The 14,483-nt window shown below is 44.0% G+C and overlaps 1 protein-coding gene across 1 annotated transcript in view; it reads right to left on the bottom strand.

Annotated features, from left to right (window-relative positions):
- Positions 1 to 14,483, bottom strand: part of LOC130706885 (homeobox protein cut-like 1) — a gene marked incomplete at its 5' end in the record, with an annotated part of 44,363 nt that overhangs the window by 18,382 nt on the left and 11,498 nt on the right. The window contains one exon of the mRNA XM_057539572.1: positions 441 to 570. Coding sequence (XP_057395555.1) covers positions 529 to 570 — 42 coding nt within the window. The remainder of the gene's footprint in view (positions 1 to 440; positions 571 to 14,483) is intronic.

Below are 14,483 nucleotides of genomic sequence, written 5' to 3'. Positions count from 1 at the left end.
TTCTCGGCGCTTCGGAGGCTGAAATTTGAGGGTTGACGGGGTGTGCACGTCAGGAAGTGAAAGAGAGAGACTCCAGCTGCGGGAGAGGAGGGGAGAGACTCTCAGTGGTCTTCCTAGGTAGTGAGCTGTCGGAGCGAGTGGCATTCCTCCCCATCTCGCCCATGAAACTGTAAACACAGCACATGTCTCTGTGTCCTTTTCCTAACAATGGATTATTTTTTAAAATCTTTTAACTCTGTGTGTTGTTGTACAGGAGGGTCACTGAGGGATATATTTGAGACTAGGACCCCTAACTCCATGAATAGCAAAGTTAATATCTGATGCAGCCAGGACGTTGCAAAGCCTCTTGGGACCCCAGGCACCCAGGATCGCTGTGCACGGAAGAGCCAGCTGCCCATTCGCTGCTCATCCCCCTGCAGGCTCCCCTGTCACTTGCTTACCTGGCCTCCTGTCTGTATGTTCCCTGTTGCAGCTCACGGTGCTTGACTAACTGAGCCCGAAGCATTCAGAGCCTCTTCTGCTGGGTGCTCAGAGCACTGATCCCAAGAGCTGCACCACCAAAACAGGATTCTAAGGGTCGACAAAATGGGAAATCTTGCAGTTTATCCTCTTTCTAAGGACCCACTGTACTTTTTGTTAGTAAAGCCTCTTAGATAACCTTTAAGAAAGACACCTGGGTTTTTTCCCAAACTCACTCAACTTTTCCCATAATGAAATTTTTATTAATATCCCGCAGACTTGTGCTTCACAAAAACACTCAGGAAGTCTTTTCCAGAAGCGTATAGGTCGTGTCTGCAACAGTAGTTCTCGTGCAAATGCAGCAGTGAACTTTGCATGACTGTTTCAAGGATGTTTAATGAAAGCCAAGGGCATGATTCCTAAAATGCAATTCAGTGAAGATAATTATACAAGGAAATAAACTAATATGGTTCAAGTCATTGGCCTTCTGGTAGACCAGTGAGAGGCATCTGCCTCAGACTGCCTACAGGGGTGGATGGGGCGGGGGACCTTGGATGGTCACTCCTAAAGGGCACTCCTCTCCCAGACTTTGTAAGTACTAAACAGCCCACAATTCGAGGTTAGACTCTCAGAGGGAAATCAAAAGCACTGTTATCTTGCTTTAATAATTGAGGATAGGATCTATATGCTTTGGAGAGGAGAAAAGCAAATGGCAGAGATGCCATCCAAGTAGGAAACTTGGTGAGCTAATCAGTATTCTCCCCTGAATGGAAGTCTCTATCCTCCTCCAGGACTGAGGCAGGGACGGACTTGCCTGAGGTCATATAGTGAGTTGGTAAGAGGAGAAAGTCACATCCAGTTCCCAGACTCTGTTCAGCGATTACTCACCCTACCAACAACCCAAAGACCTCAGCTCTTCTTGAATATCTTGAACTGAGTTGTGGGCTTGTAAGGTGCCCAGAAGTTTTGTATGGTTTTGTTTTATTTCTAGTAAGTAGCTGGAAGTCTGAGACCACGGTTGATGCACAACCAGAGGAAAGGGAAGGAAAAGAGGAAAAAGTAGATGAAGTGCGTCCTCCTGAACTCTTGCTATTTTGGCTTCAAACTTCACTTCTCCGTACTCTGACCATGAAAATACCGATGGTCATGGTGATGGCAGTGGCTGTGATTTACTGAGCACCCACTCTGTACTCTGTCCCGTCTTAAGCAGGCTCTCTTGATTCTCATGCTGGTTCTGTCTCATTTTTCTGACTTTTAAACCTTGGAATGTCCCACCCACTCCTCTTCTCCACCCTCACTCACTCCCTTGATGATCTCATGCAGCCCCAAGATTGTTAATGAACTACACACTGATGATCGTATCCCAGCCCCGGCCTCTCCCGGGGCCCCGGATGCTCACACGCCTCTGTCTACCCATCACCTCCACTTGGGTATCCAACAGACTACTGCTGCTTAATGCGCCTGAAGCCAAATTCTTGGTTCCTGCACCCCACAACCAAAGGGTTCTCCTTTCACCCAGTTCTCCGTTTCAATATGTGACAACTCCAGTTTACCCATCGTTCAGGACAAAATCTTTTTTTTTATTGCAAAAGTGTTGTTTCTTTTTTCTTAAATTTTTATTGGAGTAGAGTTGATTTACAATGTTGTGTTAGTTGCAGGCTTACAGCAAAATGAAATCAGTTATACAGATACGTATATCTGCTCTTTCTTAGACTCTTTTCCCGTACAGGCCATTATAGAGTATTGAGTAGAGTTCCCTGTGCTATACAGTAGGTCCTTATTAGTTACCTATTTTATACACAGTAGTGTGTACGTGTCAATCCCAATCTCAGGACAAAATCTCGAGGTGTCTCTTTGTGTCTCACTATTCACCCAACCCACCCCTCACACTAGCTCATCCTACAGGTTCTACCTACAGAATATTTCCAGATTCTGACGGTCACTTATCACCACGACCACTGCTGAAATCCAAGCTCTCTTCCTCTCTCACCTGGAGATGCAGTCACCTCCGACCTGGTCTTTTGGCTTCTCCACTTACAGTGTTGTTGTTGTTTTTATTGGAGTATAATTGCTTTACAATGTTGTGTTAGTTTCTGCTGTACAATGAAGTGAATCAGCTATAGGTATACATATATCCCCTCCCTCTTCCCCCCCATCCCACCCTTCTAGGTGGTCACAGAGCACCGAGCTTACAGTCTTAAAAGCTACTTTCCACTGAACAACCAGAGTGGTCTTTCTAAAATATACATCAGGTCATTTCTCTGCTCAAGGCCACCAGTTGTTTCCCATCTCACTTACAGTAACCCTGCCAGGCTGTATGATCCAACCAGCCCCTGCGTGCACACACACACACACACACACACACACACACACACACACACACACACACACCCTCTCTGCCCTCTTCTCCTTGACCCCCACTTTCCCACCCCTCCAGCCACACAGAGCTTCTTCATGCTCCTTGAACTTGCCAAGCACTCTCCCACTCCAGCACCTTTGAACTCGCTCTTTGCCGTACCTGCACATCTATATGGCACCTCATTTTCGTCCAGGGTCTGTTTAAGTATCATCTTATCAAAGATGCCTTCCTTGACTGTCCTTTAAGAAACGTCATCCCCACATGCATACACTGTCTCCCCTACCCCTCAGCCCGGCTTTATTTTTCTTCTAAGTATCATAACCACCTGACACAGATGTCATTGCCGTTTTCCATCTTCCCATGTTAGACTATTAACATCCGAAGAGGAGAGACTGTTCTGTTTACTGCTTGATTTCCAGCACCTAGAATACGCCAGAGTATGGATTTATATGTTTATATTATTTGTTAAATCAATGAGTGCAGGTACCGTGATCCAATTTTACAGATGAAGAAACAGAGACTCTTAGAAGCTGATTACCTGCCAAAGACCAGTAAGCGGTTAAGTTCAACCAGTAAGTTCATCAGACACTGGAGTCTTTGCCTTGGTGTCCAGTCCCCTGTGGTGCCACCACGTCCATCACGTTCACAACAATAAGGCATCTCCTTCTCCCGACCTCTCTTCTGCTGCTTCCGGGAAACAAACTGCTCTCGGGAGGTGTGGTGGGGAAATGCACAAACCAGCAACAGGCAGAGAGAAGTACAGGGTGTGTGCGGTTTTATTGGTGCCACACACCCGGCCTCTTCTGTCTCTTGTAATCGAGTTGCTGAAATGTGTACGGCTGGCCCAGATTCCAGGGCACCTACTCCAGAGGAAAAGCGGGGCTTGCAAAGGAGGCTGGAGATGCCCACAGCCACTTTGCTGAGCCTCATCACACACGCTGCTCAGGCTTCTGGATTAATCATGAGATGTGGAAAAGAGCAGGAAATCTACCTCCGTAACTGCAGCTCAGCTGGGTTCCTTAGGACATTTCCCAGCAGGCAGAGTGATCCCCGCTTTGCCAGTACTGCAGGCCCATCATTAAGCCTAAGATCCGCCATCTCCTCCTGGGAACAGAGTGCCTGACTCGCCCTCCCACCAAGACCTGCCGGGGGAGCCAGTGGACGCCCCTGACCCAGAGCTGCCAACAGATGCCGCCGCCCACCTGGCTGCCACAGGATGGGGCCGGGAGGGACAGGGCAGCTGGCCCCAGTCCGGCTTCCCGCTCCCCCTCCCCCGCCCCTCCCCCCCAGCGCTGACTCCCCCCAGCTCTTGTCAAACAGAACCAGCTCTGCTACTTACCAACTGTATCACCTTGGGCACGTTATTTAATCCAAGCCTCGGTTTCTGTGTGTAAAGTGGGGGTCAAGATCACGCTTACCTCCTAGGGTGGCTGTGAGACTGACTGAGATGAGGTCTACATTGCAGCCAGCACAGTGCTTGACCCGTAATGGAGCTGGGTAGGTGGTAGCTGTCATCAACACAGACTCAGAGGGCTGGCAGGGGTATCAGAAACCTTTCAGCCAGTGGGAGGCACTGCCAACGACACCCCTGGTAGGCAGGGAGAGCTGGACCAGTTGCCAGCCAGCCCATCCCTCAGTCTCGGGGGCAACTGCAGGGGTTCCTACCAGCCCCTCCCTCCTTCCTGCATCTGATTCCGATGCCATCAGCAGTCAGTGAGCCCAGAGGGACTCTCCAAAGCTCCCCTGGCTTTCCAGTTTCTAATTTCTACCATGATAACCTACCGTGGGTCCAGAGAAAGGCAAACTCTTGGCCACCTGAGGGACAGGGAGGCAAGATACCCAGTCTCGCTGTGGCTGATGGTAGAAAGCACGATGGCAACTCAGGTTTCTAAGCTTCCAAAGACAGTGGGGCCAGGCATGTGCCTACCAGCTTGGGTGAGTCTATTGCTACATCTTGGGGAACTGTGTTAGCCGCCTGGCATCCTGTTGCTGACATGACCTGGCTCACAGTGAGAGTGTTAACACACAGAAATCAGCAGACGTTGCCAGTCAAGGTGCCTCCCTTACCCCTACCCCCAAGAGCTGGTGAACGTTTATCAGCCCACCACCCAGCAAGACTGTTCTCGCTCCCCACCCCTGCCTTGGTGGCTTGTAACTATTCCCCTCACACTACACGCCCATCTCAAGTGTTCCTGAAATAAACCGCCAGAGACAGGTGATGAGAAGCCACTGGGGATGCGGGCAGGGGGGCTGACCCCCTGAGCCAGCATTAAGGCTCCGCCTCCCTCCTTTCACTGTCTGTGCTCCTTCTCGGAAGAAAGTTCACCAGCAGGTATTTGGATGCAAAGACTCATCACCAAGATCTTTGCACCAGTGCTCCGAGGTGCATGTGGAGCAAAGAGGCAACCAGAAAAATGACTCAGAGCCCCGGAACTCTGACCTCTAGGGGACCACCTAGGGTCACAGAGACTTGTGGACTCCGCCCAGACCCCATGGAGAGCCTTGTGAGGAAGAGCTTGTGGGGCTGGTGGAAAAGGAGGGCTATCCAGTGTCAGCCAGCATCAGCGAGCTCAGCAGAGACCTCAGCTTCTCTGGGGTCACATCTGCATCGCCCCTTGAGGAAGCTGAAAGGAATCCAGGGCAGCAGCCTTGAGGCTGAGGGAGACGGAGCATCTCTGCCCCCATGCCCTTCACCAAATGGACACTGGCCGTTCTGTTCCATCAGGAGCATCGCTGAGCAGCAGCAGCTTCTCCAAGGACCCGGGGGCCCCGGATACTGGGAGTGGCACCGCGGGACCCCCGATGGGCATCCCCCTCCCTCCCCCTCTCTCCCCCACGGAACCCCTTTCCTCCGCAGCAGTAGGTTTCTCCCTGAACTTTACCCTTAAGGGAATCTGGTGCATTCTCTCCTACAATATTTATGACCCACATCAATTTTTCATTCATCCCATCACTCAGCTTCTCAGGCGAGTTTGGAAACTTTCCCTCTGAGTTCTCCTTCTGCTGAGGGTGAGATGGGGACCGGAGTAAAGCCCCAGGGACCTGCTGCACCATCCGCCCCGCCATCCTCCTGCCCAGAGAGCCAGTGTCTGCCACGTTAACTGCCAGCCCGTCCGCCCCTCTTTCTAAGCCGCTCACAATCTGATTACACCTCAAAGTCCGACCTTACACCCGACCTCTGCGGCCCCTGGCCCCCCCCCCCCTTCTCACTGTGATCTGCAAACACAAAGCTTCCCCTCCCTCTCTGGGTGGGGAAAGGGGTTCCTATTGCTTCTGACCCTGTCCTTCCTTTGGTGCATCTGGCCCTGCCTCATGCTCCAAGCCCAGACCAATTCCACATCTTCCCCCAAGCCACGTTTCCCCTCATCTAACCCCCATACCATCTCCTTGCTCATCCCTGTTTCACTTCAGCCAGTAATTAATGACTCAGTATTTAGCTGTTCTTTAACTATTCTCTCTGGCTGAAATGTAAGCTCCCTAAAGACAGAGTCTGCACTTTCACACTTCTGTGGCCTGGTTCCCATGGGGCTTACGGTATATAGCACCAGCTACGTAGCAGGTGCTTCATAAATAACTAGATACAGAAATAAATAGCAAAGAATAAAATAACATAATAAAATGATAAATAATAATATAATTATAAATAAACGATTTAATACATAACTTGGTGGAAATCATTTGGACTTTTCTCTAATTTCTACCATGGGTCTTGGTAGAAGACCCATGGTAGAAATTATTATAATTGGGTCTTGTTTTTATCTGGTCTAGTCTCAGATGTAATGATGATAATACAGAGATGTTCTTATCTCTGAGAAATACGATAGTATGTTAATTATATTAATAATAATAACGATTGCTCCAATTTATTGAGCCCTTACTCTGTGCTGGAAGCAGCAAAGTGTTTTGCAGGCACTATCTAGCTGACCTTTCAGGTAAGTGTTGTTATAACCCCCATTTCACAGGTGAAACACAGAGAGGTTGTGACTTGTCCAAGGACACACAGCTAATACGCGTTACAGCAAATGCTCAACAGCTGTAGCTCAGACCAGGGCCCGTGCTTAAACGTCGCCTCGTTCCTGCCACAGCTAGTAGCCCTGCATCCCTACATCCCTGCGCACAGTCTCCAGGAGGGCAGCCTGAGGTGTGGACAATGCAGTAGCCACCAAAGGCCGGTGCAACCAGCCCAGCAAAAGAGGAGAACCTTCAGGTAAATATGGGGAATGAGCATAAACACTTATATCTGCTCCCGCCTGAAATGCCAGAAATGTTACGTAAAGGAATAACAAAAGGGTCGCTCCCCAAAGACAGGGAGAGGAGGGGAAGCCACAGCATCAACACGACACAACAACCAAGACCCAACACGGCCAAAATTAAATAAATAAAATAAATTTAAAAAAATTATATCAGAAACGAAAAGTACTTCTACTTAGAGACAGATTCAGCAGTAAGGATACTGACAGCAACAGAGAAAAAACAAAAGAAAAAAAACATTAAAAATTAGAGAGTACAAAACAATGAGAAAGACACAGCCCAGGTTCATTTAATACAGGGACAACTAGTCCTTAATACCTTACCTGTCTAGTAGAAATCACTACAATGCAACTTATTTTTACTGTGTATAATGTCACTCTAATTTATCTAGAAAGGATTAAATTGTGTTCAGCATTTTCTTTTTAAGAAGCATGAACTCGTTAAATTTAAAAGTTTTTTAGTTAAAATGTTTATAACATAGAATCCTAAAATAGTTTTCTCCTGATAGTCTGCCTTCCTCTATATGTACAAGCAGTCATATGTGATGATCTGACTGGACCTGTTTAGAAAGAAAAGGCAACTTTGCCCAAGAAGCTACTTTGCATGAACCTGAGATGAGGTGGAAGAAGGAAAATCACTGGACTGACTGAAGCAGAGTGATGATTAGGGATCAATGAAAATAGAACAGTAAACTGAGGGCCATGAATCCTGGCACAGCAAACAGGAGTAAATGAAAGTTTTCAGGAAAATAGTTATGTGGGATGCATATGCAGTCAACTAACCTTTGACCACGGTGCCCAAAACACAAAATGGGGAAAGGATAGTCTATTCAATAACTGGTGTTAGGAAAATTGATACCCACATGTGAAAGAATACCATAGACAAAAATTAACTTGAAATGGATTAAGGACTTAAATGTAAGACCTGAAACCATAAAACTTCTAGAAGAAAACATAGGTGGTAAGCTATTTGACATAGGTCTTCGCCATATCTTTCTGGATTTGACACCAAAAGCACAAGCAATAAAAGTAAAAATAAACAAGTAGAACTACATCAAACTAAAAAGTTTCTGCACAGCAAAGGAAACAACCAACAAAATGAAAAGGCAACCTATAGAATGTGAGAAAACATTTGCAAACTACCTATCAGATGAGGGATTAATATCCAAAGCATGCAAAGAACTCATATGCCTCAATAGCAAAAAAAAAAAAAAAAAAAAAAAATCCAATTAAACAGTGGGCAGAGGACCTGAATAGACAGTTCCCCAAAGAAGACATACAAATGACCAATGGATATATGAAAAGGTGCTCAACATCACTAATCATCAGGGAAATGCAAATCAAAACCACAATGAGATATGACCTCACTACCTATTATAATGTTTATTATGAAAAAAGACAAGAGATGACAAATCTTGGTGAGGATATGAATAAAGGGAACCCTTGTACACTGTTGGTGAGAATGTGAATTGGTGCAGTCACTATGGAAAACAGTATGGCGGTGACTCAAAAAGTTAAACATAGAACTACCGAATGATCCGGCAATCCCACTTCTGGATACATATCCAAAGGAAATGAAATCAGTATCCCAAAGAGATATCTGCATTCCCATGTTCACTGCAGTATTATGACAATAGCCAAGATAAGGAAACCTGTGTCCATCAATGAATGAAGAAAGAATATGTGGTATATATATTCAATGGAATATTATTTAGCTATAAAAAAGAAGGAAAAAAAAAGGAAAAAAAAAAAAAAAGAAGGAAATCCTGTCATATGTGACAACATGAATGAACTCGGAGGGCATTATGTTAAATGGAAAAAGTCAGACTGAGAAAGACAAATGCTACGTGGTATCACTTACATGTGCAATCTTAAAAAAAAAAAAAAAAATGAACTAATAGAAACAGAATAGAAGGGTCCTTGCCAGGGTCTGGGAGATGAGGGAAACAGGAAAACGTTGGTCAAACGTACAAACTTTCACTTTTAAGAAGAATATGAATAAGTTCTGAGGATCCAATGTACAACATGGTTACAGTAGTTAATAATACTGTCTTGTATACTTGAAATTTGCTGAAACAGACTTTAAGCATTCTCACCACCAAAAAAAAAAAAACCAAACAAAAAACAAGGGTATGGGGGTAGAGGGGAACTATGTGAGGTGATGAAAATGTTAATTAACTTCATCAGGACCAGTATTTCCCAATGTCTAGGTGTATCAAATCAGTTTGTACACTTTAAATATATACAATTTTATTTGTCAATTATACCTCAAGAAAGCTGGGAAAACAAGAACTAAATAAATATTGAGTAAATGAAAAAAAGTTATGAGGTAGGTGTTTAGGAAATATTAATCAGGAAACACTGTACAGACAGGACTAGAGCAGACAGGTACTGCAAACAAGGAAGTAATCTCTCTCTTCTTCTATGGCAATAAACTAAGAGTACCCATGCCTGACAGCAACTCATCAGCAATGTCCCAAAATTCAGATTCCCAAGAGAAAGAACAAACGAATAGGAGAGAAGAGATGCTACGTATATCCTCAGCCCATGGCTTTATCTGTTTTCAGGCTACAAACCAGTTTCTTACAGTCCCCTGGGAATAGGAACATGAACCTGCAGGAGGATAACGGCTGCTTTAACATCTCTCTCTAAGCTCATCAACGATGTGCTAATAGTTCATACATTTAAGCCAGACACTCGTAACTCATTTTCAGTGGTGCAATTGTCTAATAAATTGTTGGAAACTTTGAAAAATCTTCAGTGTTCCATAAAAATGAAGCCTTTTCACAATCATTGAAACCCGTAATGCAAAACAAATGTATTTCCTTGATAAATTTAGTTTTAGGTAAGCTTTAATTTATATGCTAAATTTTTTAATTTAGTTCAAGTTTTGGCAGAGACATGTTTATTTTAATTGTTGGCCTTCAAAACTCTAGCTTAGGAATAAGCATCTGCTTCTTTTCAATTTTCCGCATAAACTGGATAAATTTCTTCAAGTTGCAAATGAGGGGTGAACATACACTGTATTGCTTCTGGAAAGGTTACAAAATTGCAGCACTTTTTGTGAATCCTTTAGGAGAGATCTTACAGCATTACCCTTAAATCTTAACTAGGGTTCTTATATGTACTTACATTTAAGCTGTTTTCAAAGAACATAATACATTAGCATCTAGACCTTGTGCCCAAATAGCCCTCTTTGGAGCACTTGTCGAATACTCTAATACATTTTGAACTCCTCTCATTGCTTTATAGAGATTCTCAAAACACATGGATCCTTTCTCTAAGATGAAAAACCTCCCAGAGGAAAAGCACAAACACAGCCTCAGCCCACCTATATTGGAGACCCTGTAACCGATCTGACAAACATACAGTGCGTATTTCTCCAGCTATAGCCTTTGGAAGAAATCAATAAAACTTTCAGAAAGGTAAAGTTAGAGCTCTTGAAACACTGTAGGAGGTAACATTCATCCTTTGCAAATACCTTAAGAAAACTGACTTCTGAGAGAATCCAATCCCTATTATAAAATAGTCTTCCTTCACCAGTAATGGCAACACTGGTAAAGGCACTGCTAAGCATGTTTGCACTCATCTGAACCAAGCAGGCATAGAACCTAGGTAACAACGCCCACTGGCTATTAATATGATTGAAACTATCTGTGAATTGGGACTCAGTTGATATTCAGATGTAAAACCCCTGAAAATCTACAAGAGCGTTTTCTTCTGGGGTGTTTTATCTCGTCGGTTTCTTTTTCAGTCTACCTTTTAAGGTATTACCCAATCGCCATGTTATGTATGGTGTCTAGCCATGGTACTGATGTTCATGATTCCATGAAATGGCATCTTTGCTTTACAAAGTATCAGGCTTATAACAGAGAGAGTGGTGAAGGACTAAGAAACATACTTCAATAGAGCCAGTTGACTTGCTGGACACTAACATCCAGTCAGGAGCCTCAAGTAAAATCTCTGCCCAAAAGTTTCAATTGCTAAATAGCAAGGGAATAATACCAAGGCCCAATCACAGAGTAGCAAATACCAGAGGCCTGGGAAAATCCCAAGAGAATAGCTTCACTGGCAGTGATTCTCAAATGTTCAAGGTACACAAGAATCACCTGGTGAATGTGTAGAAACAGCTTCTGAGGCCGATCCTCTGAGATTTTAATTCAGCAGGTCAGGCGAGGTCCATGAATTTATAGTTCTAACACGGCTGGCGGAACCAGAGCTGCTGCTCTGAGGAACACACTTTGAGAACCACTGCCCCACCACTATTAAATCAGAGTCGGCAGTCTTCTAAAAGGCAAGGTGACTTGCATGTTCATTAAAGTTTGAGAATCACTGCTTTAGGAAATGAGGCAACAGGTTTGTTTGGTTTTTTCCTTCTTCCTGTGATATCAGGATAGGGAGATGGTGAAAAGAGATGTTTTCAAAAGAAAGTAAGTGCTTAAATCACACTCTTTGTCATGAAACAAACCTATCTGGCCACCTTGCTCACCTTCCCCAATGAAGCATCACTCACTCCTTCCTTTATCCACCTCTCCATCCTCACTGTACCTTACCTAGGGCTCACGAGGAGACAGAGGTCCCATATGAACTTCAGATCTGCATGTTATAGATTTCCCGGGAAAATCTAGAATTCATATAATTGTTTTTCTAGTCCATAAAAATTGCACTGGCATTAAACAAAGAATCAAGTTTGAATTACATACGTTTAGAAAACTTTTCATGTAAATAACTTCACAAGAAATTCACAGAAAAATATTTTTTTAGACTGATTGGCAACAGGGCCACGACAAGAGCAAGAAATGTCAACAGAGGGGCCTCCTGTGGTCACCCATGTCTCAGAGATGGAGGAAGGAAAGATAGCCTCTTGACTGATTTGCACTGTATGTAATTTTACATTACATGTAATTACGTGGACTAAACCAAGTGTAACACAGAAGACTAAACATGCTATCATTCCATGTGATGAGCCTCTACAAAGAGGAAAAAACAGAAGATGTGAAAAAAAACACTTTTTTTCTACTTTAATTTTGTACCTATATGAGATGATGAATGGTCACTAAACTTACTGTGATAATCATTTCATGATGTATGCAAGTCAAAGCACTACGCTATATACCTTAAACTTTTACAGTGCTGTATGTCAATTATATCTCAGTAAAACCGGAAGGGAAAAAAAAAAAGTGGAAGATGTGAATATATCAAGCCTTGGCAATGGGAAAGGCCTAAGTCCACGTGACTAATCACACCTCCTTCTTGCTGATTCAGGCTATTGTAGATTCAGCAGCTCCAGCAGCGAAACAGCTTATCTGTTAATAAGCTACAGAAAGAAGAGCCCCAAGTCCCATCACGCACTGCAGAAATGTGAGTTGAACTGGCAAACATCTCCCAATCCACCACAACAACCCCTTGCCTCGCTTACCTGAAACTTTCACACATACCACATCTCCCCAATTATTTCCATAATCAGTGAGCCTATTGCCGATCTAAAACCTGACACATACATGAGTAGATTCCAGGTCTGTTAAGTACCAAGAGCAAAGGAGGACACAGAAAAACACCGCATTTAGTCTCATTTTCTCTGAGAAATTCAGTGCACTGCAAGACAGCACTGGACTGACAACACGGAACCAAGGTTCTAACACCAGTTTTTCTACCAGATACCTTGAAGCAAGTCACTTGGCCTCTTTCATCTCATTTCTTTCGAAATTAGACTACATTATCATTCAGATACTTCCATATCTAGGAGTCTGTGATTATGCTGAGTATCCATGCTACTAGAAAGCCAAAGAAACAGCTACTCAGAAGCACATGGAAAATAACCATCTTGGATGAGACTTCAGAGCTGCAGTGGCACTAGCTCCACACAAGGCATCCTAATCCCAGGTCAGAACTCGGTACTGCAGGCTGCCCAGAAACTGGGGCATATAATAAGGTGATGGGGCATATTCATATGAGCATCCTTCCTAACTTATTCAACCAGAAGTCTTTCATGAATACCACCCAGATGCTGAACTTAGGATCGCCATCCTTAGGTATCAGGGATTAAAGTATGATCCAAAGAGTTCAAGTTGCCTCCAAAATGTCTGCAACTGCATGGAAGTTGAAGGCCTCACTCACCTCATTCCCACCACATCCTGCAAATCCTTTTCTTAGAAGGAAATCAGAAACTCCCTTTTTTGAAGACAGATGGGTAATTCATGTACAACCATCTATGAGACTGCCTGCATGGGGCCTCCTTGTTTGAAGACTACAGAGATTTTAAATTAAAAGAACCATCTATGTCAACTCTGCCTAGATGATGTGTTCAAAGGGAAGACTCAAAGCAGCAAACTAGAGGGAACTTTTCGTTTACTTATTTCTAAAAAGCCAAATAAAGCCTCTAGGAATGGTTATCTGTCATTTCCTTTCTCAGCACCCACTGTTCCTTCTTCTGGCTGCAGTCACAATTTTTATTTGCAAACCACGACTACCGCCCTCAGTGGACCCATGTCTTCTGTCCCAGGGTTCCTTTTCCTCTAAGAATTTTATGATCTGCATGAATCACTTTGCATAGATAACTAAAATTGATCATTAAAATCTGAAATTAAAAAAAAAAAAAAAAAAAAGAGCATGCAACACCCCGTTCTTATTTTGCTTCAAGGATACTCCTACTGAGCTCATGGAGCTGAAAGCTGCAAAAACTTGAAGGATCCTCCTCTCAGGTTGAAAGACTAGGACATGAAGTACCCAAGTATGCCACACAGAGTTCAAGAAAAGGAATACAGCCAGATCTTCCATCTAAGTATCAGGAAGAAATCGGAGGTAGGGAAAAGAATTGGGGTAGCTCAGCAGTAGCCTTTTTCTTAACGTCAGAAGCCTGATTTTTATTCCGAAACAAGACTATAAAACAACATTTCCCAGACATTCTCGCATGGAGGTGTAATCATGTGACTGTGTCTGGGCCAATGACCTGCAAGAACAAGTGTTATGCTGGCTTCCAAAAGGCTCTGGCAAAAGTCCAGCTTAATGAAATGAAAATGTCTGATTAGACCTTGACTTGTCCTGACAACTCTGGTCACAGGGAAAGCAGTCTTATTGACTCATCATGTCATTTCGCTCAACTATTAATGCAAGGAGTATCATGAGGAAGAAAGAACTGCTTGCAAATGGACAAAATAAGCAACAAATACCCCTGTCAACAGTATTAAATTATTTATCAATCACACACTACAGGTTATATCACAGTAGTTACAAGGATGGAGGCCACTGGGTCCTCACCAACAAAAAGACTGGTTCTTCCACTTTTAGGACAGTTATGTAGAGCAGGGGTCCCCAACCCCCCAGGAACCTGGCCGCACAGCAAGAGGTGAGTGGCGGGGAGCGAGCGAAGCTTCATCTGCCGCTTCCCATCACTCACATTACCACCTGAACCATAC

Source organism: Balaenoptera acutorostrata, unplaced genomic scaffold, assembly GCF_949987535.1.
Source record: "Balaenoptera acutorostrata unplaced genomic scaffold, mBalAcu1.1 scaffold_1280, whole genome shotgun sequence".
Lineage (NCBI taxonomy): Eukaryota > Metazoa > Chordata > Mammalia > Artiodactyla > Balaenopteridae > Balaenoptera > Balaenoptera acutorostrata.
This window is presented reverse-complemented; position numbering and strand designations above follow the sequence as displayed.